This window comes from Dipodomys merriami, unplaced genomic scaffold (genome assembly GCF_024711535.1).
Source record: "Dipodomys merriami isolate MVZ:Mamm:240054 unplaced genomic scaffold, mDipMer1.0.p SCAF_17, whole genome shotgun sequence".
NCBI lineage: Eukaryota > Metazoa > Chordata > Mammalia > Rodentia > Heteromyidae > Dipodomys > Dipodomys merriami.
The window spans coordinates 7,448,668-7,473,437 of NW_027203048.1; the positions used below are offsets into that span (position 1 = coordinate 7,448,668).

The window sequence follows — 24,770 nt, forward strand, 5'->3', positions numbered from 1 at the left end:
CCCCGCGCGCTCACGTCGCCCCGCGCGCTCACGTCGCCCCGCGCGCTCACGTCGCCCCGCGCGCTCACGTCGCCTCAGAGCGGAAAAGTGCGCGAGGTCGCGTCCCGGAGACGCTGGGCGGGAGCGTTCGCGTCAGCAGTGACGCGCTCGGGGAGAGGCCTTGGGCTTGCGCGGGCCCCCTCGCCATAGCAGCGGGACAGCTGTGGGCTCAGGCTGCTGACCTCGCGTGGGGGCCGCGGAAGGGACCTCGCGTGACCAGTCGTGGCCGGCGGCCCCCGGGTGGGCTCAGGGCGCACGGGGTTCGCGCCAGAGGCCGGCGCGTGGCGGCCGCGGCCGCACGAGGCCTGGGCCGCGGTGAGGGAGCGGGTGCTGGCGGCCGACCCGGAACGCCGATCTCGTGGCAGCCTCTCCCTCCCGGGCCCGCTTTGGACCTCTCCCAGCGTGAAGTCTTAGAATTTGTGCCCAAAGCCCATACCCTTCCTTCATTAAGGCTCGGCCTGTGCCTCAGTGGCCCGGAAGTTGCAGCTCCCCCGATCCTTGGCGACCAGTGAGGAATGTGCTGCAAATGGGGAGCCCGGAGGCTGGGCTGGAGCCGCTCTGCCGGGGGTGGCCCACCTTTGTGGGCAAGAGTGGGGGGGTCCTTTAGAGAGGCTCGGGGCCTGCCTGGAGGAGCCGGCTCTGCAGACCACAGGGGTCCTACGGGGAGACCTGTTGGTTATCACGTTCAAAATTCATCCCATGTCCGTATTATTATTAAGTGGAAGGCAAAATAAGGTGGTCGTCAGATCTCATTACTAAATAGACTACCACTCTTTAGCTTTTCTAGGGGCTCTGTTGCTCGCGACCACAATGAGAAATGCAGGCCATGATGATAAGGCAAATGGCACTCTTCCCAAGCTCAGGAGCTCAAAAGAATGGTTGGAACCTGAGCCACTTGACTTGGTGAAGGTATAATTGATTAGTTGTTGGGCATTTTGCGTTTCTTGCTTGGCTAGTTGCAATGAAAAGTGGCTTGTGATCAGCATGTGTGTGTGTGTGTGTGTGTGTGTGTGTGTGTGTGTGTGTGTGTGTATATATATATATACATACATACATACATATATATATTTAATTCTCTGATATCCTTTTGTTTTACTATTTGCTGTTTACATTTTTCTGGCTTCTTAAGATGGAATCATAAATCATTAATTACGTGGATCTGTTCAGAAGTAACAAAACTAAGGTTCCCTTGAAGCTCTTACTACTCAAATTTTGATAAGCTGTAATTTCTTTTTTTTTTTTTTTTTTTTTGTCAGTCTGTAGGACTTGATCTTTTGGGCGCTGTCCCTCAGCTCTTCAGTTCAGAGCGAAAGCTCTACCACTTGAGCCACAGCGCCACTTTGGATTTTCTGGTGGTTAATTGGAGATAAGAGTCTCACGGGACTTTCCTGCCCGGACTGGCTTTGAACTGCAATCCTCAGATCTCAGCCTCTTGAGTAGCTAGAATTACAGGCATGCATGAGCCACGTTGCCCGGCTTAAAAACACTTTTAAGAGCAAGTTTCTTTTAGTGAGACAGTTCTTTCATTTTGATTATGATTTTACATTTCATGTATACCTGTAAGTTTATGCCTAAAAATATTAATTTCTTGGGTTTATTTGTTTAAGCAGTTTTGTTTAAGCAGTTTAAGCAGTTTTCAAAAACAAAACAGATGGGAAAATTCATTATGGAAGAATAAGAACCGTGCAACTGCAGCAACTTCTTTTAAAAACCTGTTATTATTTTACACTAGTGACATTTTTTTCTAGGTGTAATGTTTATCTTATGTGGCACTAAGCTTTTAGTGAGACTGTTGTCCTGTTAACAGATAACCCATAAATGGGCTGGTGCCTTTAATCCTAGCTACTCAGGAGCTGAGATTTGAGGATTGTGACTGGAGGATTGTGAGCCTTTTTTTGTGATTGTCTTGGGGCTTGAACTCAGGGCCTAGGCTGTCCCTTAGCTTTTTTGCTGGAATGGAGCAAAGCTGGTGATGGCTTTGAAGCCAGAGCTTCAGGTCTCAGCCTTCTTAGTAAGTGGGGTTACAGGTGTGAGCCATTGGCCCCTGGCTTAGCCTCATTTTCAATTAACCAGCAAAAAGCTGGAAATAGAGCTTTGAGCAAAAAACCTAAGGGACAACACCAAGTTCAAGCCCTAGTACTGGCAAAATAATAATAATAATATTGGAAGATCAGTTTGATCTACCTAGTTAAAAAACTGCAGATAGGGACCTGCTTCTGTCTGTTTTAACTAATAAAAGCAAAATGTTTATCAGATATGAAAAATGGGTTTTTACAATGATTTGTATGACCACAAACTCTAGGTAAGCTTGTTCTGGGACTCAAACTGGTGGTGAACTGAGTAATATTTGCTTTAGAATGAGCTTAACCAAAAGCAAGAAGATGAATACGTGTGTGTGTGTGTGTGTGTGTGTGTGTGCATTTTTTTTTTTGGCCAGTCCTGGGGTTTGAACTCAGGCCTGGGCACTGTCCCTGAGCTTCCTTTGCTCCAGGCTAGCACACTATCTCATGAGCCACAGTGCCACTTCTGGCCTTTTCTGTTTCTGTGATACTCAAGAATCAAACCCGGGGTTTCATGCATGGAAGCACTCTACCAGTAAGCCACATTCCCACCCTGAAAATACTCTTTAAAAAAGTACTTGGTGGTATATTTTTAAGTAGAACAATTGAATGTGTAGAGAACTTTACAGGGTTATGTCTGTCACATAAAATATAATAAGTCCAGATAGTACTAATAATTGGATGCTTTCAGGATTTTTGTTTTCAAAGTTTAATTATGTTCTTTTAGATCTTAGCTAAAGAAAATACTAATGTAGCTATTCAATCTATTATATAGAGAACATTATATAATTAAAGAACTGGCTACAGAGTGCATCTCCATTAATTTTTTTTATTTTCAGTGTGGTACCCCCTATAAAAATTGTAGAAACTAATAAAAAAAAGTTCGCTAGCACATGTTATTTTCTGTTGTCCTTTTTCTTCCCCAAAAACTAGTTATTTTTTAAGAATCAGCCCAAATGTCTCCCACTTTATAGATGAATTTTTAATTATTTAAGCATCATTTTTTCCATTATGGGAAAAAGCTGTACAATATGAAATTAGCCATTTTAAGAGTAATATTCAGTGTTACTAATTACATTTTCAATATTGTGCAGCCAGCCCCACTATTTCCAAAATGTGTCACTCCAAACTGAAACTTTGGATTCATTAAGCAATAATTCCTTTTCTCTCTCTACTGGAACCCCCTAGTAACTTGTGATGTATTTTCTATGAATTTTGATTGTTTTAGATAGTTCATATTCTGTAAATGCAGAACCTTACACTATTTATCCTTTTGCTTGGCTTATTTCACTTTGTCATAGTATTTTCAAAATTTATCCGTGTTCCAGCATATATAAGAACTTCCTTCCTTCCTTCCTTCTTTCCTTCCTTCCTTCCTCCCTCCCTCCCTCCCTCCCTCCCTTCCTCCCTCCTACCCCTTCCTCCCCTCCCTCTCTTCCCTCCTGCCTCCTCCCTCCTTCCTTTCCTTCCTTTTCTTCCTTCTCTCCCTCTTCTCCCTCTCCTCTCTCCCTCTCCTTCTCCTCTCTTCTCTTTCTATGCTGGTATGAGGCTTGAACTCAGGACCAAGTTGCTGTCCTTTAGGTTTTATTACTCAAAGCTGGTGCTCTATCACTAAGCCACAGATCCACTTTTGACATTTTGCTGGTTTATTGGCGATAAGAGCCTCCTGGACTATTCTTCCCAGTCTGCCTTTGCACTTTGGTCTTCAGATCTCAGCCTTGTGAGTAACTAAGATTACAAGTGTGAGCCAGTGTTGCCCAGCTACTTTATTCTTTTATTATGACTGAATAACATTGCATTGTATATATAGAAATATATATGTATATATATATACTGCATTTTGTTCATTTATTTATGGACACTTATGGGTTGTTACTATCTTGTGGCTGTTGTAAATGTGCCAATAAACACACGTGTGTATAAATAGCAATTTCAGTCCCTATTTTTAATTCTTTTAGGTATATATCTAAAAATTTTAATTTAAATTACATAGTAATTCCCTTTAACTTTTTGAGAACTACCCATCTCAGAATTTCTTAACTGGAAAATGGCTTTTTCTCTCCTATGTCTTAAGTTACAATATATACAATATTGCTATATTGTCCCTCTTCCCATTATATTGCAAATTTATTGTTAATCCTGTCTCCCAGGAAGAGTAGTCATGTTACCCATAAACTACTTGTTTCTAATATATTCTGTGTCAAATAGTGGAGGCTAAGTAAATGATCTAGTTAATGAATTGTTTTGTGGGGTTTTTTTTATGAGTTATAATGTAAACTTATGAAGTTTAAAAAAATTTTTAGAACAATATATTTTATTTGTCTTTTTCAACCATTGTTTTCTAGGACTTAGACCAGTGTTTACATCTTCATGACTTCTTAAATAAGAGAAAAAAAGAGATGTTATATAAAAAATGGGTTGAGCAAGTGGCAGATCCTCTACAGAAGAAAATTATAGAAAAAGTTTGTTCACATAAGAATATTGAAAAAAGAAGACAACAGGAAATAGGTAGTTTTTTAAAACACGTAAATAAAAAGGTAGGAAAAGATCTTTGATACTTTTACCAGTTGGTTTAAAAATTATAGGTGTTTTCACCATGCTGTTTAATTATACATACCACCTCCCCTTTCCTCCTTCACGTATGTACAATTTATACTCTTTAGAGACAAGATATTCTCTCTCTCCCTCTGTCTGTCTCTCTCTCTCTAGGCAATACTGGTGTTTGAACTTAGGGCTTCATGTTTGTTATGCAGCTGTTCTACTTCAGTGGAATTGTGTGATTTTTGAATCATAATAATGCCAGAATTAATTGTACATTTCTTTCTTATATGTGACCTTATTTCTTTCTTATAGGGATGTCCATTTATAGAACATTATGATCCAAAAGAGTATGATCCTTTTTATATGAATAAAGAGGATCCGGATTATTTTAAGGTAGGGTAGATTTCATATTTTAGCTTTGATAGTATATGTCTTCTTGTTTTGAACATCCTTAGTATATGAATTACCCCTTAATGGTTAGTATAAATGCAATAATGTTTTAAGACTACTTCCCAGTAGTTATGTCTTAGGAAGGAGCAAAACTCCCAAAGTAAATTAAATCTTTGTAAAAATTGAAAATATTGTTCAATGATTAATAGGAAATGTTAAAATTTTCATAGACTTTTAAATTTGTTACAAAATTAATATATTTTATTATACATAAATGATCAAAAATTGATTTTCAAATACAGAAAATTAAAAAGCCACATATAATCCTGTACCCCAGAACTAACTCAGAAACATTTTCTATATTCTATATATTGTATATCCTCCTAGGCGCACACACACACACACACACACACACACACACACACACACACATACATATATATATACACATATATATGTATATATACATATATATATGTATATATGTGTGCATGTATATGTTTACACACATTTTTATTTTACAAAGATGAGATTATATCATTAATTTTATAATGTGCTTCCCCTATATTTTAACAGGTTACTTCTCTATTAATAAATGTAAATATTAAATTTAAAACTTTACATGATTTTCTATTACTGATAGCAAAGTGCTTAAGCAAATATTAGGACTTTTCTTTGCACATGATAAGAGAAGCATATTTTGTTTTGTTTTTCATTTATTTCATCTCCATTTTAGCTGTATAAGGTAACAAGGTGAGGCAAGAGAAGCCTGGTTGTTAGTCACCAGCTCTAACTAGCACATAACATTGATGGCTCTCTAATCATATACTATACCTCACCATTTCATCATTTTTCAACACATTCTTTAGCTTGAATACCAAGGTTTTTGAATAGCAAAATCAAATGGTGTCAGGGAGGGGATGGAGTTTGAACTCAGGGCCTTGTGCTTGCTGGACAAGTGTTTGAGCCACATACACAGCACCAAGACTATTTTTGAGTATTGCTCTTACAAGTGACTACGATGAACATCTGTGTAGCTAGATACTTAATTTTTTCCCCTTGAGATTGCTAGAAATAGAGTTGCTGAATTAGAGGTTATTCATTATTTTGATTCATATTGTCAAATTGTCCTCCAGATAGGTTTCATAAACTCCCATTCACACCAGAGTACATTTTCTGTACTTTTGCAACTAGTGGATAATATTAAACAAAATAAAACTCCTCATCAAACTACCTTGAGTCAGACATTTTTTGTTGTTGTTGGTCATGGGGCTTGAACTCAGGGCCTGGGCGCTGTCCCAAAACTCTTTTGGTCAAGGCTAGTGCTCTACCACTTTGAGCTACAACTCCACTTCCTGTTTTATAGTGTTTAATTGGAGATAATCTCACAGACTTTCCTGTGCTAGCTGGCTTTGAACTGCAATCCTCAGATCTCAGCCTCCTCAGTAGCCTGGATTACAGGTGTGAGCCACCATAGACATTTTAAGATCCCTGCATTTGCACAAAAGTTAGGGGTCCTATGCAGATTTTTTTCAAATTGAGTTATGTTGAGGTGTGTGTGTGTTTAGTTTTTATAAGTGAGAATTAAAATGAGAATTTAGAGTCTTAAGCACACTGAGTAGTAACATAACTAGTAAGAGGTGAAATTGAGATATGAAACCAGATCTTTTTGATAATATCTTAGTCCATTCCTGCTGCTATAACAAAATGCCTTAGACTGGGAAACTTATAAGAAACATAAAAATGTATTGGTACCAGGCACTGATGGCTCATGCCTATAGTTTCCTCTTTTTTTTTTTTCCTAGCACTGTACCACTTGAGCCACAGTGCCACTTCCGGCTTTTTTCTTTTTGGTGCTGAGGAATCGAACCCAGGGCCTCAGGCATGCAAGAAAAGTGCTCTACCACTGAGCCACCTTCCCAGCAGGCTCATGCCTATAATCCTAGCTATTCAGGAAGCTATTCAGGATTCAGTTCAAAGCCAGCCTAGGCAGCAAAGTCTGTGAGAATTTTCTCACTCATTAAACACACACATAGAAGTGGAGCTGTGGCTCAAGTGGTAGAGCAGTCTGTGAGAATTTTCTCATTCACTAAACACACACACACACACACACACACACACACACACACACACACACGTGGAGCTGTGGCTCAAGTGGTAGAGTGCTAGCCTGAGCCCAAAAGCTCAGGGAGAGCACTTAGGCCCTGAGTTCAAGCTCTGGGACTGGCACACACACACTCACACAAACACAATTTTGCTTGTTGCTCTGGAGACTGGGAAGTATAAGATCAAGATGTCATTAGATTTGCTGTCTGATGAGGGTCCATTCAAGTACATAGTACCTCTTGTATATCCTTACATGATAGAGAGGATGAGTAAGAGAAATTTTGAAGAATGATCCCACACTGAAACAAGAGCTAACTTTTTTGGTTAGATGGCTTTGTTAAGAGGAGTATTAGAGTACCCTCATCTCTCTTTTTTTTTTTTTGGGTCCGGTTGTGGGGCCTGAACTCTGGGCCTGGGCTCTGTCCTTCAGCTTTTCAGCTCAAGGCTAGCGCTCTACCACTTGAGCCACAGCGCCACTTCTGGCTTTTTTCTTTTTGCTTATGTGGTGCTGAGGAATCGAACCCAGGGCCTCTTGCATGCAAGGCAAGCACTCTACCACGGAGCCACCTTCCCAGCCCCCTCATCTCTTTTTAATGTGTTAAATATATATATGTATATATATACATACATTTATAAAATAGGTACATGGTTTGTAGGATAATTCATTCTTAGTTCTTCAAGAGCACATTAGAGCTGCTTAGGATAAATTCTCAAATCTGCAACCCAGTCCTGATGTAAGTACTTCTCTTACAGGTTATCATGCAACCATTCAGTGACCCTTTGAAAAAAACACAACATAATAAGGATAATGAAAAAAGGATTCTTTTTCAGTGTGAAACTGGTATTTAGTTCCTAATTATTATATGATTTCATAGCCCAAGAGGAATGGCAGTTTCATTTTAGTGTGCTAATTTAGAGTACTAATTTTCCTACAGGCAAAATATATACAGTGAACGAATTTAAAGAGATTCAGAAGACTCAGCTGTTTTCCAGATTCCCAAGTATTTTAAATTCAAGGCAGTTTATGACTCCAAATAAATGGATTAAAGTGCCTACCACGTACATAGAAAGTGAATTTTGTAAAAGGAGCAGGTAATGATTAACAAAATTGAAATTATAAACCTTTTGGACTTTGAATACTTTAAAAATTATTTCTTGAGGCAGTAATACAAAGTTTTTTGCAGTTGTGATTTTTAATGAGAATTGTAATATAACTGTTACCTTTGGTTCTGATTCTGTGAATTTTCTTTTTTCTTAGCTACTGTTAATATGTTTTTCTTTATCTTTTCATTAGCTAGAGTCTGGTGTGCCTATATTCATTTTCTTTCTATAAGGGTTGAGAGAGAGAGAGAGAGAGAGAGAGAGAGAGAGAGAGAGAGAGAGAGAGAGAGAGAGAGAGAGAGAGAGAGAGAGAGAGAGAGAGAGAGAGAGAGAGATTGTGTATGTGCTTTCTTGTTCAGCTTTCTTGCTCCTGATGATGTTCTATCACTTAAGTCACACCTTCAGCATAGTGTTTTGCTGGTTAAGTTGAGTCTTTCAGGCTTTTTTGCCCTGGCTGGCTTTGAGCCATGATCTTCCAGGTCTCAGCTTCCCGAGTAGCTAGGATTACAGGCATAAGCCCTGTAATCCTGGCATCCCTGAGATTTTTTTTTTGTCAGTCATGGGGCTTGAACGCTGGGTCTGGACACTATCCCTCAGCTCTTCAGTTCAAGGCTAGCACTCTACCATTTGAGCCACAGTGCCACTTTTGGTTTTCTGATGGTTTATTGGAGATAAGAGTCTCATGGACTTTTCTGCCCAGGCTGGCTTTGAACCATGATCCTCAGATCTAGCCTCCTGAGTAGCTAGGATTACAGTTGTGAGCCACAGATGCCTGGCTTCCCTGAGACTTTTGTATCTGTGGTTTTATGTCTTTTCTTGTTTTGAAAATATTTTCTAAAATTTATAGTATAAATAATTTTCATTACTTTGGGAAATTCTATAACATTTCCACTTTAAATATTTTTTATGTTCTTTCTGGAGAAAAAGAATTATTTCCTTTTGTGCTACCAACTTATATGTATGACCACTAATTATGTCCATAGTGCTATGGCTCTTCGATACTGAATTCTGTTTTTTTAATTTTTAAAATTGTTATTATACAGGTGATGTACAGAGTGGTTACAGTTACAGTAAGTCAGGTAAAGAATACATTTCTGGTAGCCAGGCGTAGGTGGCTCATGCCTGTAATCCTAGCTACTCAGGAGGTTGATATCTGAGGATTGTGGTTCAAAGCCAGCCTGGGCAAAAAAGTCTGTGAGACTCCTGTCTCCAATTAACCACCAGAAAACCAGAAGTGGCTCAAGTGGTAGAGAGCTAGCCTTGAGCTGAAGAGCTGAGGGACAGTGCCCAAGCCCAGAGTTCAAGCCCCATGTTCAACAACAACAACAACAACAATAAAATATATATACATATGTATGTGTGTGTGTATATATATATATATATATATATATATATATATATATATATATATATATAAGTTTCTGCTAGGTGCTGGTGGCTCACACCTGATCCTAGTTACTCACTCAGGAGGCTGAGATCTGAGGATTGCAGTTCAAAGCCAGACCCTTTAGGAAAGTCTGTGAGACTAATTTCCAATTAACCATCAGAAAACTGGAAGTGGCGCTGCGGCTTAAAGTCGTAGAGCAGTAGCCTTGTCTATGACTGACCAAAAAAAAGGTACATTTCTTTATTCTCTTGCACTCTCCCAGTGGTTCCCCCCCCCCATTCCACTCTTGTTTTTCTACTTGCATTTCAATTGGATGATTTTCCTGACTTACCTTGAAGTTAACTAGATTTTTCCTCAACTATGTTCTGTTTATCCAAGAACCCACTAAAGGAGTTAACTGATATGAATTCTCTTTTTAGCATTTCCATTTTCTTTTTTTCATGAAGTTTTTGCTTTTTCTAAAATCCTTGCTGAAAATTCCTGTTACCCACCTTTTCCACTAGATGTTTTTAACCACATGTACCATAGTAATTTGAAATTCCTCATCTGATAGTTACAGTGTTTGGATCATTTCTTTCTTTCTTTCTTTTTTTTTTTTTTTGGTTGGTCATAGGGCTTGAACTCTGGGCTTGGGCGCTGTCCCTCAGCTCTTCAGCTCAAGACGAGTGCTCTACTGCTTGAGCCATAGCGCCACTTCCAGTTTTCTAGTGGTTTATTGGAGATAAGAGTCTCATGGACTTTCCTGCCCTGGCTGGCTTTGAACATGATCCTCAGATCTCAGCCTCCTGAGTAGCTAGGATTACAGGCGTGAGCCACCAGTGCCCCACTGTTTGGATCATTTCTGAATCTGGTTCCATTGATTGTTTTATCTCTTGACCGTGGGTCATTTTAAGTGGGGTGCTTTTTGGTTTTAGTTTTTGTTTTTGCATGTCTTATAAGTTTTGATTGAATGCTGGACATTTGAGGTAGAAGAATTGTGTAGACTATTTTTTCTCTAGAAATGGACATGCCTTTTCTTTTTCTGTTTTTTGGTTTTGTTTTTTGTTTTTTTTTTTGGTCGGTTGTAGGGCTTGAACTCTGGGCCTGGGCACTGTCCCTCAGCTCTTCAGCTCAAGGAGAGTGATGCCTTTTTTTTTGTTATGTATTTTTAGTGTGGGCTTATCTATCAGAAGTTGATCTGAGTTTGTGTGTTTTTATTACTGTTGTTACCTTTGGTGTACTACAGACCTTAAATACCTCCACTGTTGCCTTGTGATTGAGGGGGTTGTGTTGGTCATCTTATGCAGCTAAATCTTCTTTTTTTATGTTCCTAACTATAGGAAACATCATCATCTTCTTTATCTTTTTCTTTGCCCCCTGTCTTACTCAGCACTGGATGCTGTCTGTTCTACTTCTAAGTATTCTCATCTGTCCTTTTCTTAATAATTCTACAGACTAAATTCTTATTCTAATCACTAATCTAGAATAATAACAATGTTCATTTAGTTACTATTTGTTAGATACTGTGATAAGCTTTTTAGCATGTACAACTTCGTTTTATCTCTATAGAAACTTTAGTTTGATTAGTTCTATCACACAGATAACTTAAGTGTTTTTACTGTGTTAAATATTAAAACTTTTTCCTTTTTTTTTTCGTGCCAATAGTAGGCCTTGAACTCAAGGTCTCACACTCTTGTTTGACTGTCTTGCTCAGGGCTGGTATCCTATCACTTGAGTCACCTCCAGGGCAGCATTTTGCTGATTATCTATATAACAATAAGTTTTGCATAAATTCAAAGTAGTTGTATTTTCCTATATCCTCATGTAAGTTTTCTGTTTAAAGGTTAAAAGTGAAAAAGAATTTTAATGAGAGTTTTGATTGGAAACCCTTGGCAAGAACTTCTCATCTTCTGGAACATCAGGAAGAAGAAAAGGAAATTATTTTCAAGTAAGCTTGTTATTCTGAACTGGCTCAACTTTCATTTAAAATGCTTGGCTCTGTTGCTGCCCTTGCTGTCTATTCAAATTTTTGGGGTCAATGCCAAGACCTCTCCATTGTGGCTTGACAGACAGGCAGTTCCTACTACTGTGCCTGAGTGAAGTTGTAACTTTCTTCAGGCTTTTCTGATTTTAAGACAAATTTCTGAGAAATAATAAGTGAGTGAAGGTGAATTGTACTAAAGTTAAACAATTGGATTTTTTGGGGGGGTGGGGTAGGGATGGTTACTGGGTTGAATTCAGCCTGAACACAGTTTGAGTGCTGCCTCTTAGCTTTTTGTTTTGCAAGGCTGGCACTCTACCACTTGACCTACAGCTCCACTTCAAGCTTTTTGCTGGTTAATTAGAGCAGTTTGAGTAAGATTTTGGAATAATTAATGTCTCAATCCTAATGTCTAATTAATCCTAGGACAAAAATAAATTTTATTTTTAAGTACCTCTGTAGCAGAGTGTGACCTAGATAGGAGGGATATAAGATATGGCTTTGTTCAAGTCCCTAGAGGTACGAGAAGCTTAGATTTATAAGCTTCCTCTGGGAAAAGGAGGAAGCTTGAATTCTCTGCCATAAATGAGGGAATTGCCCCGGTGGTGGCAGCAACAGGAGAAAATACAAGTTTGTCTTGTGTTTGACATCCTAACTCTTTAGACTGTCCCAGGGATGATAAACTGGACAACTTTGAGTGTCTCATTCACTCAGCTCTTTGATTAACACCAGAGTGAGTAATTCTATTTTTTCCCCATGAAATATATAAATCCTTATAGAACTTATCAACTTCAATTTTTTTTTTGTCGGTCATGGGGCTTGAACTCTGGGCCTACGCGCTGTCCCTGAGCTCTTCAGCTCAAAGCTAGCGCTCTACCACTTGAGCCACAGCACCACTTCCAGTTTTCTGGTGATTTATTGGAGATAAGAGTCTCACAGACGGGGCTGGAAAGATGGCTTAGTGGTAGAGCGCTTGCCTTGCATGCCTGAGGCCCTGGGTTCGATTCCTCAGCACCACATAAGCAAAAAGAAAAAAGCCAGAAGTGGCGCTGTGGCTCAAGTGGTAGAGCACTAGCCTTGAGCTGAAGAGCTGAGGGATAGCGCCCTGGCCCAGAGTTCATGCCCCACGACTGGACCCAAAAAAAAAAAAAAAGAGTCTCACAGACTTTCCTGTCCAGGCTAGTTTTGAACCATGATCCTCAGATCTCAGCCTTCTGAGTAGCTAGGATGACAGGCGTGAGCCACGGGTGCCTGGCTTCAACTTCAAATTTTTTTTTTTTTTTTTTTTTTTAAATTTTTTTATTGTAAAGATTCTATACAGAGGGTTACAGTTACATGAGTGGGGTAATGAGTACACTTCCTCTTGAACATTGTTACCCCCTCCATTGTTTTCTCCCTACCATCCCCTCCCTCCCTCCCTTCCCCAAGGTTCTTTTTTTTTTTTTTTTTTTTGATTGTGATTAAGTGATTACTTAATTTCCGGAAATTCACAGTATTGTGGAATAATGATGCTCATTTAAAGTCACACGTTCATTCTAACTTTCCTGGAGCAAATTGTCTATCACAGTCTGTAATATATAACGGTGTTCATATGTTATATACCATACACGTGATCAGCAGCATGGGGATATTTAGTAGTGGTTCAACCAGATGAGTGGGAGTTCTTTGTTTCTTAAGTCCTGTTAGTTTTGTCATATCACCTAACATTTTGGATTTATCATCCGCTTATCAGGGAGACCATGTACTGTTTGTCTCTTCGTTCTTGGCTTACCTCGCTCAACATGATTCCTTCTAGCTCCATCCATTTCCCTGCAAATGCCATTATTTTGTCATTTCTAATGGCTGCATAATATTCCATTGTGTATAGATACCACAATTTTTGGATCCATTCATCTGTGGTGGGGCATCTAGGTTGTTTCCATATCCTAGCTATTGTGAACAGTGCTGCAATAAACATGGAGGTGCACGTGTCCTTGTATATTGGTTCCTGTTGTTCAGGGTAGATGCCTAGAAGTGGTATGACTGGGTCGTAAGGGAGGTCAATCTTTAGCTTTCTAAGGACCCTCCAGACTGCTTTCCAAAGTGGTTGTATGAGTGTACATTCCCACCAGCAGTGTAATAGCGTTCCTCGTTCTCCACATCCCCTCCAGCATTTGTCGTTGGCTGATTTGTGGATGTGGGACATTCTGACTGGGGTAAGGTGGTATCTCAGGGTTGTCTTTATTTGCATTTCCTTCACCACCAGGGATGATGAACATTTCCTCATGTGTTTCTTTGCCATTTTTATTTCTTCATTTGAGAAGTCCCTCTTTAGTTCCCTTGCCCATTTAGTAATTGGTTTGTTAGGTTTGGGAGGGATTAGTTTCTTGAGTTCCCTGTATATACAGGATGTTAACCCCTTGTCTGATATATTGCTGGTAAATATTTTTTCCCAATTAGTTGGTTGTCTTTCTAGCTTGGTTGCGATAGCTTTATCTGTGCAGAAGCTTTTTATTTTAAGGTAGTCCCATTTGTCGAGTCTCTCTCCAATTTGTTGTGACCCTGGGACTCTGTTCAGGAAGTTCCTTCCTGTGCCTATTAGTTCAAGTGTCTCTCCTACTCTGTCCTGCAGTAGTTTCAGAGATTCAGGTTTAATGTTAAGGTCTTTAATCCATTTTGAGTTGATGTTGGTGCATGGTGATAGGCTGGGGTCCACTTTTAGTTTTCTGCATGTGGCTGCCCAGTTTTCCCAGCACCAGCGGTTGAAGAGGCTGTGTTTCTTCCATTGTATGTCTTTGGCTCCTTTGTCGAATATCAGCTGGCTGTAGGCCTGTGGATTTATTTCTGGATCTTCTATTCTGTTCCATTGGTCTTCGGGTCTGTTTTTGTGCCAGTACCATGCTGTCTTTGTTATTATAGCTCTGTAGTAGAGTTTGAAGTTCGGCATGGATAGCCCTCCCATATTGTCTTTATCCCCTAGAATTGTTTTGGCTATTCTAGGTCTTTTGTTGTTCCATATGAATTTTTGGACTGTTTTCTGTATTTCAGAGATGTACGTCATTGGGATTTTAATAGGAATTGCGTTGAATTTGTATATTAGTTTTGGAAGTATTACCATCTTTACTATATTAAGTCGGCCTATCCAGGAGCATGGGAGGTCTTTCCATTTCCTAGTGTCTTCTGCAATTTCTTTCTTTAACTTTTTATAGTTCTCATTAAATAGTTCTTTTACATCTTTGGTTAGGTTAATTCCTAAATATTTTATTTTTCGGGAGGTTATTGTGAATGGGGTTGCTCCCTTTATTTCCCTCTCTTCCTGTACATTATCAGTGTATAGGAAGGCAACTGATTTTTGTGGGTTTATTTTGTATCCTGCTATTTTGCCAAAGTGATTTATGATTTCTAAGAGTTTGGGGATGGAGTTTTTGGGATCTTGGAGGTATAGTATCATGTCGTCTGCAAAAAGGGATAGTTTAACTTCTTCTTTTCCTATGCGGATCCCTTTAATGTCTTTTTCTTGCCTTATTGCCCTGGCTAAGGGTTCTAGGACTATATTGAAGAGGAGTGGAGACAGTGGGCATCCTTGCCTTGTTCCTGATTTTAGGAGAATTGGTTGTAGCTTTTCCCCATTAAGTATAATATTGGCTATTGGTCTGTCATAAATGGCTTTTATTGTTTTTAGAAATGTTCCTTCTATTCCTATTTTCTCCAGAGCTTTTAGCATGAATGAATGTTGAATTTTGTCAAAGGCCTTTTCTGCATCTGTAGCGATAATCATGTGATTCTTGACCTTGGCTCTGTTGATATGTTGGATTACATTTATTGACTTACGTATGTTAAACCATCCCTGTGTCTCTGGGATGAAGCCTACCTGGTCATAGTGAATTATTTTTTTTATGTGTTTCTGGATTCTGTTAGCTAGAATCTTGTTAAGGATCTTTGCATCTGTGTTCATCAAGGAGATTGGCCTGTAATTCTCCTTTTTGGTTGGGTCTTTGCCTGGTTTGGGGATGAGTGTGATATTGGCTTCGTAGAATGAGTTTGGGATAGCTCCTTCCTTCTCTGTTTCTCTGAAGAGCTTGAGGAGTATGGGTATTAGTTCTTGTTTGAAGGTCTTATAGAATTCTGCTGTGAATCCATCTGGTCCTGGGCTTTTTTTTGTTGGAAGACTTTTGATAGCTTCCTGTATCTCATTATAGGATATTGGCTTATTTAATTGGTTAACTTCTTCTTTGCTCAGTTTGGGCAACTTGTATTTCTCTAAAAATGCATCCATTTCTGCCCGATTTTCTTCCTTTAGAGAGTATAGCTTTTGAAAGTAGTCTGTTAGAATTGTTTGGATATCTTGGGTACGTGTGGTGATGTTTCCCGTGGCATCCCTAATCCTATTAATATGGGTTTCCTCTCTTCTTTTTTTAATTAATCTAGCCAATGGGCCATCAATTTTGTTTATTTTTTCAAAGAACCAGCTTTTTGTTTGGTTTATTTTGGTTATGGTTTTCTGATTTTCTAATTGGTTAATCTCTGCTTTTAATTTGGTTATCTGGCTTCTTCTAGCAGCTTTAGGTCCCATTTTTTCCTGTTTTTCTAGCTGTTTTAATTGCAACATGAGATTATTTACTTGGTCTGTCTCCATTCTCTTGATGTGGGCACTGAGGGCAATAAATTTGCCCCTCAGGACTGCTTTTGCTGTGTCCCACAAGTTTCTTTGTGAGGTGTTTTCATTTTCATTGAGTTGTAGGAAATGCTTTATTTCTTCTCTGATCTCTTCTGTTATCCAGGCATTGTTAAGGAGTGTGCTGTTCAATTTCCATGTATTGGAGAAATTTCTGCGGTATGCTTTGTTATTGAGAGCTAGCTTGATTCCACTGTGGTCAGATAGGATACAGGGGATTATGTCGATCCCTTTGTATTTGCTTAAGTTCCTTGCATGAACTATGATATGGTCTATTTTGGAGAAAGTTCCATGAGCTGCTGAGAAGAATGTGTACTGTGTTGTTTTAGGGTGAAATACTCGGTAGATGTCAGTTAATTCCGCTTGCAGTATGGCCTCTCTTAATTCGGTAGCTTCTTTGCCAATCCTCTGGTTGGTAGACCTGTCCTTTGGTGAGAGTGGTGTGTTAAAGTCTCCTAGTATTATCGTATTGGGATCTATTTTATTCTGTAAGTTTGAGAGCATTTGTTTGACATATCTGGGTGCACCAATATTTGGGGCATATAAGTTGATGATGGTTATATCCTCCTCTTGGATTGTTCCCTTTATTAATATGTAGTGTCCGTCCTTGTCTTTCTGTACTGATTTTAATGAAAAGTTTATTTTGTCAGATATCAGGATAGCTACACCTGCTTTCTTACTGGGGGCGTTTGATTGGTAGATCCTTTTCCACCCCTTCACTCTGAGTTTGTTTGTATGTTTGGCTGAGAGGTGGGTCTCCTGAAGGCAACAGATGGATGGGTCTTGTTTTCTTATCCAGTCCTCAGTTCGTTTTCTTTTAATTGGTGAATTCAGCCCATTTATATTAAGAGAAAGTATAGAGAGATGCATTGTTGTCCCTGCCATTCCGTTTTCCTAAGTTTTTCTTTTTTCCTTTCCTCCTGTGCTTGCTCAGTTAGACTTTGAGTAACGCCTGTTTGGGGCAGGCCCCAGTTCCTGGCTGCTTTCTTCAGGTTGTGTCCCCCCTCTTAGAATTCGTTGTAATGCTGGCTTAATGTTTATGTATTCATTTAGTTTTTCTTTGCTATTAAAAGTTTTCAGTTCTCCATCAAATGTGAATGCTAGCTTTGCCGGGTAGATCAGTCTGGGTTGGCAGTTATTGGCTCTCAGGGCTCGTATGGTGCTTTCCCAGGCTTTTCTTGCATTCATTGTTTGTGTGGAGAGATCTGCAGTAATTCTTATTTTTTTCCCATTGTAGTATAGCTCCTTCTTCATTTTTGCTGCATGCAGGATTGTTTCCTTATTATTCAGATCTATCATTTTTACTATAATGTGTCTAGAAGTGTTTCTCCTGGGGTCTTGCTTGTTGGGTGTTCGATAAGCTTTTGTGATGTAGTTAAGATGGTCGTTTTTGAGGTGGGGAAAATTTTCATTGATTATATTGTTAAATAGGTGGTGCATTCCCTTGCTCTGGAATTCCTCACCTTCGTCCACTCCAATTATGCGAAGGTTAAATTTTTTAGCATTATCTGCTTGCTCTTGAATATCCCTTTGGTTTAATTTGAGTAATTTTTCCATATCTGTCACTTTTTGGTCCAGTTGGTGTATTCTGTCTTCTGTATCTGACACTCGACCTTCCATTTCATTCACTCTGTTGACAGTGGCTTCTATTGTGGTTTGCATGGAGGAAATGGATCCCTTTATGGATTCAATGTTGGTTCTCAGAGTACTGATCTCACCTCTCAATGAGGTATGCATTACCTCTAATTTGGCGTTTATCTCACTTCTTACTGAGGTTTGTGCAGCTTCTATTTTTGCATGCATCTCTTGTTTGATACCCTGTATCTCTTTGGATAGATCATCCTTGTGCTCTTTCAATTTCTGATCAATTTCTCGCTTTATTTCTTGAGTCATTGCCTCCAGCAACCCTTGGAAGTAGCCTTTGTCTTCCATTCCTGCTTTGCTCCCACTGGGGCTCTCCCCTGTGTGGCTGCTGGCTTTTGAGGTGAGCTTGCTGTCCTGGGTGGTAGTAAACCTTGTGATTTTTCTCTGTGATTTTCGCATGGAGGTTCAGGAGACTGCTCTTCAATTTTGTTTTGGTGTGTCTGTCTTTGCTTGGTTGCTGATTCTGTATTGGTAGAGAGAGTCTGTGCCTGATCTGGGTTCTGTTGGGAGCCTATTTCCAGCTGCTATTCTGTCTTACTTAGGATTCTCAGCTCTCTGCTGTAGATTGCTGGCAGTTCCCGCCTTTGGAAGGGTTGAGCAGCCTAGACTGCTTGTGTTTGCTCCTACGGATGCTCTTGTGAAGAACAGATGCTCTGCATGCACTCTCCCAAATGCTGGAGTCTGCTATGGGCTCCTGATGTGTTTTTGTTTGTTTGTTTTGGGCTGGTTGTGGGCTTGAACTCTAGGTTTGGGTACTGTCCCTCAGCTTTTCAGCTCAAGGCTGGCACCCTACCGTTTGAGCCACAGCACCACTTCTGACCCTTTTTGCTTTTGTGATGCTGAGGAATCAGATCCAGGGCCTCATACATCCAAGACTATCACTCTATTGCTGAGCCGCCTTAACAGTCTGAGCTCCTGCTTACTATCAGGTGCTGGCAGCCTGTGTTGCCCAATTCCCAGTCTAGGGTATATGGGTGGAGTTTTGGTGGGGTTTGGGCTTCTCTTGTCCTGGGCCTCCAGGTCTTTTGTTGTCACAGGCGTGCTTCCCGGGGGAGTGTTGTTTCCTGGTTTTCTCCCCTCTGTTGAGGCGTATGCTCAGCTTTTTACTTCAATTGGGAGGAGTTGGTTGTGTTGTTCAGGCGCCGGATCCCCGGGCCTGGTTCCGGCCCCAGCCTGGAGCGCGCTTGTTAGGCCTGTGCTGATGTGTATACCACCTAGGTTATGCAGCCTGGAGCGCACTCGTTAGGCCTGTGCTGATGTGTATACCACCTAGGTTATACAGCCTGGGGGACACAGTTCAAATTTCTTCTACTGTTGGTAGTCTTGACCCAGGGGCGCTGTTCCTGGCTTGGGCATTTAAGCTCCCTTCCAGGGGTGCTCTTGCTCTAGCCTGGCCAGCTGAGTGTGCTCCACGGGCTGGTGGAGCTCTCAAACAGTTCCCAGTTTTAGTGGGTCCTGTGGTCCGGGTGTTGGGGTAGGGAGTCTAGGTCAGGGTCTGGGGATTCCCTCCAGCTCTGGTCTCCCTTGAGGGATACACTTCCCCTGTGGGGTACTCACCCTGGAGCTGGTTGTTTCTGTGTGGTGTAGGTCGTCAGTTGTTGTTGCAATCCGGGCTGGGTTGGGCGGTGGTGGCTCTGTGTGATTCTTTTCTGTCTCTGCCTCTGTCGAAGCTGTCGGGTCAAGAGTGTCCCCGCTCAGACAGCTTCTTCGCGGTACCTCTGGGGCCCGAGTGGCCCCGCCGGGTCGTTGCGATCGTGATCGGGCGGGCGGGTGGGTGGTCTGCAGACAGTTCCCTTTGCGCGCTGCTGGCGGTTTTGGCGGGATGGAACCTCTCTGCTCGGGTGGAGAGTGCCGGGTCGTTGCGATCGCGATCGGGCGGGCGCGCTGCTGGTGCCGAGCGGCTTTGGCGGGATGGAGCCTCTCTGCTCAGGTGGAGAGTGAGGGGTGGGGGTGGGATCCTCGTGGAGACTCCCGGCTGGTAGGCTTCTCTGTTCCTGGCGATCCGCTGTTCTGTAAACCAGTACCTGGTGATCTGAAAGCGGCCCCCTGTGTCTCTGCTGTGTCTCTTGGGGCTCCCGCAGCCCCCGCCGGGCCGGCTGGCCGGCGGCTTGGCGCACTGCCGCGCGGCCAGTAAAGGTTGGGGGAGGGGTCTTCGCTTTTCTTCTGAAATTCTTCTTTTCCTCTGTTTCTTTTTTGTTATTCTCCGCCTCTGGTTTTTCTCTGAGTGTTCGTCTTTTTGTTGTTGTCGGTCTCTTGGGGAGATTAAGCGTTGGAGCTCGAACTCTCTTTTTGGTTGGAGAGAGCTGTGGCGTTTCCCTACTGCCCCGTCGCCATCTTGGTCCCCCCTCCTCAACTTCAAATTTAAGTGAAAAATTTTAAGTGCTACAGTTGAAAAGTTCTGAGAATGCCTTCTTTTCTGGTTCTTCCCTATAGAAACAAAATGCCGTCTCCTCTGGAAAAAGAACCTCTCTGTTATCATGAAGGAAAGAATGCAAATTCCAAAGAGGCTAACTGTGAAAGGCACTTTTCTTCCTTGAGTCCCAGCCAGGAGGTAGCAAAGGATGAAGATCAGGAGGTGGTGAGAGCTGGCTAGTCCCATTTTGCAATATGCAAGGCAGCTAAATATTGCTGGCACTAAATTCTCAGCGCCTGGGAACTTTGTGACCTATCTGGCTTCCAAAAAGAAAGGAGGCATAGACCACTTCCTCAGAAGGGATAAAGTAGAAGAAACCGAGAGTCAGGTGTTCTTTATTTAGAGGGAATAGAGAGTTACCCTTGGCAACTTGGTGGCGCTACACAGTCAATTCTTTTTTTTTTTTTTTTTGGTTTTAATTCTTTTATATTTTCTCAAGCTTGTTGAATATCCTAGGATGTGATCTGTTTTGGAGAAGGTTCCATGGGCTGCTGAGAAGAATGTATATTGTGTGATTGTTGGGTGAAATACTCTATAGATATCTATTAATTTGGGTTATGAGGTCATTTCATTTAGAAGTGTTTTTTTTTTTTTTTGTCGGTCGTGGGGCTTGAACTCTGGGCCTGGACACTGTCCCTCAGCTCTTCAGCTCAAGGCAAGCGCTCTACCACTTGAGCTACAGCGCCACTTCCAGTTTTCTGGTGGTTTATTGGAGATAGGAGTCTCACAGTCTCTCCTGCCCGGGCTGGCTTTGAACCGCGATCCTCAGATCTCAGCCTCCTGAGTAGCTAGGATTACAGGCGTGAGCCACCAGCGCCCGGCTACTTAGAAGTGTTTTTGTTTTTGTTGATTTTTTTTTTTTTTTTGGTCTGGTCGTGGGGTCTGAACTCTGGGCCTGGGCGCTGCCCCTCAGCTCTTCAGCTCAAGGCTAGCACTATCCCACTTGAGCCATAGCACCACTTCCAGCTTTTTTTTTTTTCCTGCTTACGTGGTGCTGAGGAATCGAACCCAGGTCCTCAAGCATGCAAGGAAAGGGCTCTACCACTGAGCCACCTTCCCAGCCCCTTTGTTGATCTTTTGTTTTGTTGACCTTGACCTGTCCTTTGGTGAAAGTGAAATGTTAAAGTCTCTTATTATTGTGTTGAGGTCTATCAGTTTTCGTAAGTCTGAGTAAGAGTGTAAGTTTAATGTATTCGGTTGCTCCATTATTTGGTGCGTATATATTGACCACTGCAATTTCTCCCTCATGGATCAATCCCCTTATTAATATGTGGAAACCTTTTTTAAATCTCTTGTTACTGATTTTATTTTATTTTATTTTTTTTGGGTCCAGTTGTGGGGCCTGAACTCTGGGCCTGGGTGCTGTCCCTCAGCTCTTCAGCTCAAGGCTAGCACTCTACCACTTGAGCCACAGCGCCACTTCCAGCTTTTTTCTTTTTGCTTATGTGGTGCCGAAGAATCAAACCCAGGGCCTCATGCATGCAAGGCAAGCGCTCTACCACTGAGCCACCTTCCCAGCCTATTGTTACTGATTTTAATTTGAAGTCTGTGTTTAGATAGCAGTATGGCTACTCCTGCTTTAAAGGATGCATTTGCTTGAAAGATCTTTTTCCATCCTTTCACTTGGAATTTGTGTTTATCTTTGGTAGTAAGCTGTGTTTTTCTTTTTTTTTTGTTAGTCATAGGGCTTGAACTCTGGGCCTAAACACCATTCCTTAGCCCTTCAGCTCAAGGCTAGCACTCTACCACTTGAGCCACTGTGACACTTCTGGTTTTCTGAGTGGTTTATTGGAGATAAGAGTCTCACTGGGCTGGGAAGGTGGCTTAGTGGTAGAGTGTTTGTCTCGAAAGCATGAGGCTCTGGGTTCGATTCCTTAGCACCACATAAACAGAAAAGCAGGAAGTGGGCGATGTGGCTCAAGTGGTAGAGTGCTAGCCTTGAGCTGAATCGCTGAAGGACAGCATCTAGGCCCAGAGTTCAAGCCCCACAACAGACAAAAAAAAAGAGTCTCACGGACTTTCCTGCCTGAGCTGGCTTTGAACTATGATCCTTAGATCTCAGCCTTCTGAGTAGCTAAGATTACAGGCGTGAGACACAGGCACCTGGCATAAGCTGAGTTTCTTAGAGGCAGCAAATGCTTGGATCTTGTTTTATGATCCAGGCTTCTTCTCTTTGATTGGGGAGTTTATTCCCTTGATGTTTAACATTACTATGGAGAGATATGCCTTGTTCCTGCCATTTTGTTGATTTTTTGTGGTTTGCATCCTTCCTTCCTTTTCCTCTTTTACTAAACTAATCCTCTAGTGATTTTTATTTATTGCTTTGTTTGATAAATTAGGTATTTTGTTTTGTTTTGCTTTTTTTTTTTTTTTTTTTGCCAGTCCTGGGGCTTGAACTCTGGGCCTGGGTGCTATCCTTGAGTCTCTTTGTGCTCAAGGCTAGCACTCTACCATTTGAGCCACAGCACCACATCTGGCTTTTTCTAATTAGTTTATTGAACTTTATGACAGGGCTGGCTTCAAACCATGATCCTCATATCTCAGCCTCCTGAGTATCTTGGGTTATGGGTGTGAGCCACCAGTGCTCGGTTTGATGAATGATTTAAAAAAAAATTGTTTTGACTCCCTCTTTGAAAGTCCTTAACAGTGGTCTTCAAGCCTCCCTTTGGAACATAGCTTCTGTTACCTGAGTTAAGACATTAATTTAAGTAACATTCATTTACACTTTTTTGTTCAACTTCCCAGAGGAGCTGTGAAGTGGGGATGGGGGGTAGATGCAGCCTAGAAGATCGGAGAAAATGGGGTACACAAGTGTATATGAACAATTCTCAGATGCTGTTTGAAATCATGAGATCACCTGGGAGTAGAGTCAAGGGAGGAGAGAACTGAGGACCATTTCTGAGGAACTCCAAGATTTAGAGGTTGGCATGAGGAGGCAGACTGAACAAAGTTATATGAAAGGAATGAGTGGCTAGTCAGGCAGGAAGGAAAGCAGAAGAGTGTAGTATTACAGAAATCTAGGAAAGAAGGATTCAAAGAAGAGGATTCAATCAACCATCTCACATTGCTGCTGAGAGGGCAAGTAAAATAGGGACTGGGAATTATTCTCTGTATTTAGGAAAGTCTGTGAGACTCTCTTGTCCAATAAACCACTAGAAAACCAGAAGTTGCTCTGTGGCTCAAGTGGTAGAGCGCTCGCCACGAGCTGAAGAGCTGAGGGATAGCGCCCAAGCCCAGAGTTCAAGCCCCACGACTGACAAAAGAAAGAAAGAAGGAAAGGAAGAAAGAAATAAAGAAAGAGAAAGGAAGGAAGGAAGGAAAGGAAAGGAAGGAAGGAAGGAAGAATCTGTGATTTTTATCAGAGAGGTTACTGTGGAGCCATTGGAAAGAAAGCCTGAGTAGGGTGGATTCAAAAGAGGATGGGTTGCGGGATGACGATGTGGGGACAGGGGGAATAAACAACCTTTTTGTGGCATTTTGCTATAAAGGAGTGGAGAGATGGAATTGTGGCTGGAGATAGTAGGGACAGTGGAACATTTGTATCAGATGCTAGCTACAGCTAGGATGTTTCCTCATGGAATGCATGAGCAGAGAGAAATGTGATGGCCTGGAAGAGAGGGGGACAAGTGCAGAGACCTTCAGTAGATGAAAAGGTGGGGTCCATGGCTCAAAGGGAAGGCAGAACAACCCGCCCCTCGTAGGAGGGAAGGCGGAGTATATGCATATAGGAAGCTAGTTGTGTGAATTTTCTGAAGGAAGATCATTCATTGTCTCAGCAAAGTGAGAAAGTCATTAGATGAAACTGAGGTGGAAGATAGAAACTTAAGAGATTTGAAAGGAGAAAGAATCAAAATTTCCTAAATCCTGCCAAGCTTGGCATAACAGTATTTGGGCATATATATGAAAACAATGCCATAGGTAGTCCCTCAGATCGCCGAGTGCTTCTGAATCCAGAGGAGGAAAGGTTGGGGTAGGAGATCAGGGATGACCCTGTGAGGAGGGTCACTGAGGTGTAGTAGGACCAGAATTCAGAAGGATCAGCTCAGCTTAGCTGGGGAACTAAGTCTGTTTTTGCAAGTTGTTCATTTTTATCTCACACTCAACTTTTCTCCTTTGTTCCCTTGAAACAGCAGTAGCAACCAAGGAACATTAATCCTGATTCTTGACCTGTGAAGGGGATTCAGTGAAGGTTACTTCGTGACAAAGTTACCTGCCAGGATCCAGAGAAGGATTCAAGAATTGTTCTGTCCTTATCTGCAATAAACTTCATTTAATTTTTAAATTCAGTGCCTATAGCAATTAAGAAATGACAGTATCATGAATTGACAGTTGTTGTAAGTATATTTGTCTCCCAAATTAAAAAAAGTATTGCTAAAAACCTCAATAAAAAATAATAGCAGTCTTTTTGGAATGTTTGACTCAATTTACTTTGTCCCGAAGTTTAAAATATGTTTCTTTTTTTAAGTCAAACTTAA

General features: G+C 41.3%; 1 protein-coding gene across 6 annotated transcripts; it reads left to right on the plus strand.

The window, feature by feature from the left end:
- Positions 1-163: 163 nt before the first annotated feature.
- Positions 164-24,699, plus strand: Fam228b (family with sequence similarity 228 member B). Of its 6 annotated transcripts, none has more exons than XM_070025115.1 (9): positions 164-279; positions 818-948; positions 4,445-4,636; positions 4,953-5,033; positions 7,890-7,977; positions 8,072-8,228; positions 11,447-11,551; positions 20,316-20,460; positions 24,426-24,699. In XM_070025115.1, the coding sequence occupies exons 2-9, from the start codon at positions 850-852 to the stop codon at positions 24,429-24,431; spliced, it is 873 nt and encodes a 290-aa protein (XP_069881216.1). In that variant the 5' UTR covers positions 164-279; positions 818-849; the 3' UTR covers positions 24,432-24,699. The 6 variants fall into 6 exon arrangements, with proteins under 6 accessions (XP_069881216.1, XP_069881217.1, XP_069881218.1 ...); XM_070025116.1 differs by lacking the exon at positions 164-279 and adding an exon at positions 322-354; XM_070025117.1 differs by lacking the exon at positions 164-279 and adding an exon at positions 366-547.
- Positions 24,700-24,770: the final 71 nt, after the last annotated feature.

Bases quoted from the DNA above. Each gene is read 5' to 3' on its own strand.
- Fam228b (XM_070025115.1), top strand. From the start codon at position 850: ATGAGAAATGCAGGCCATGATGATAAGGCAAATGGCACTCTTCCCAAG. The intron at 949-4,444 runs GTATAATTGATT...ATTGTTTTCTAG, and splicing joins AGCCACTTGACTTGGTGAAG to GACTTAGACCAGTGTTTACA. The intron at 4,637-4,952 runs GTAGGAAAAGAT...TCTTTCTTATAG, and splicing joins TAAAACACGTAAATAAAAAG to GGATGTCCATTTATAGAACA.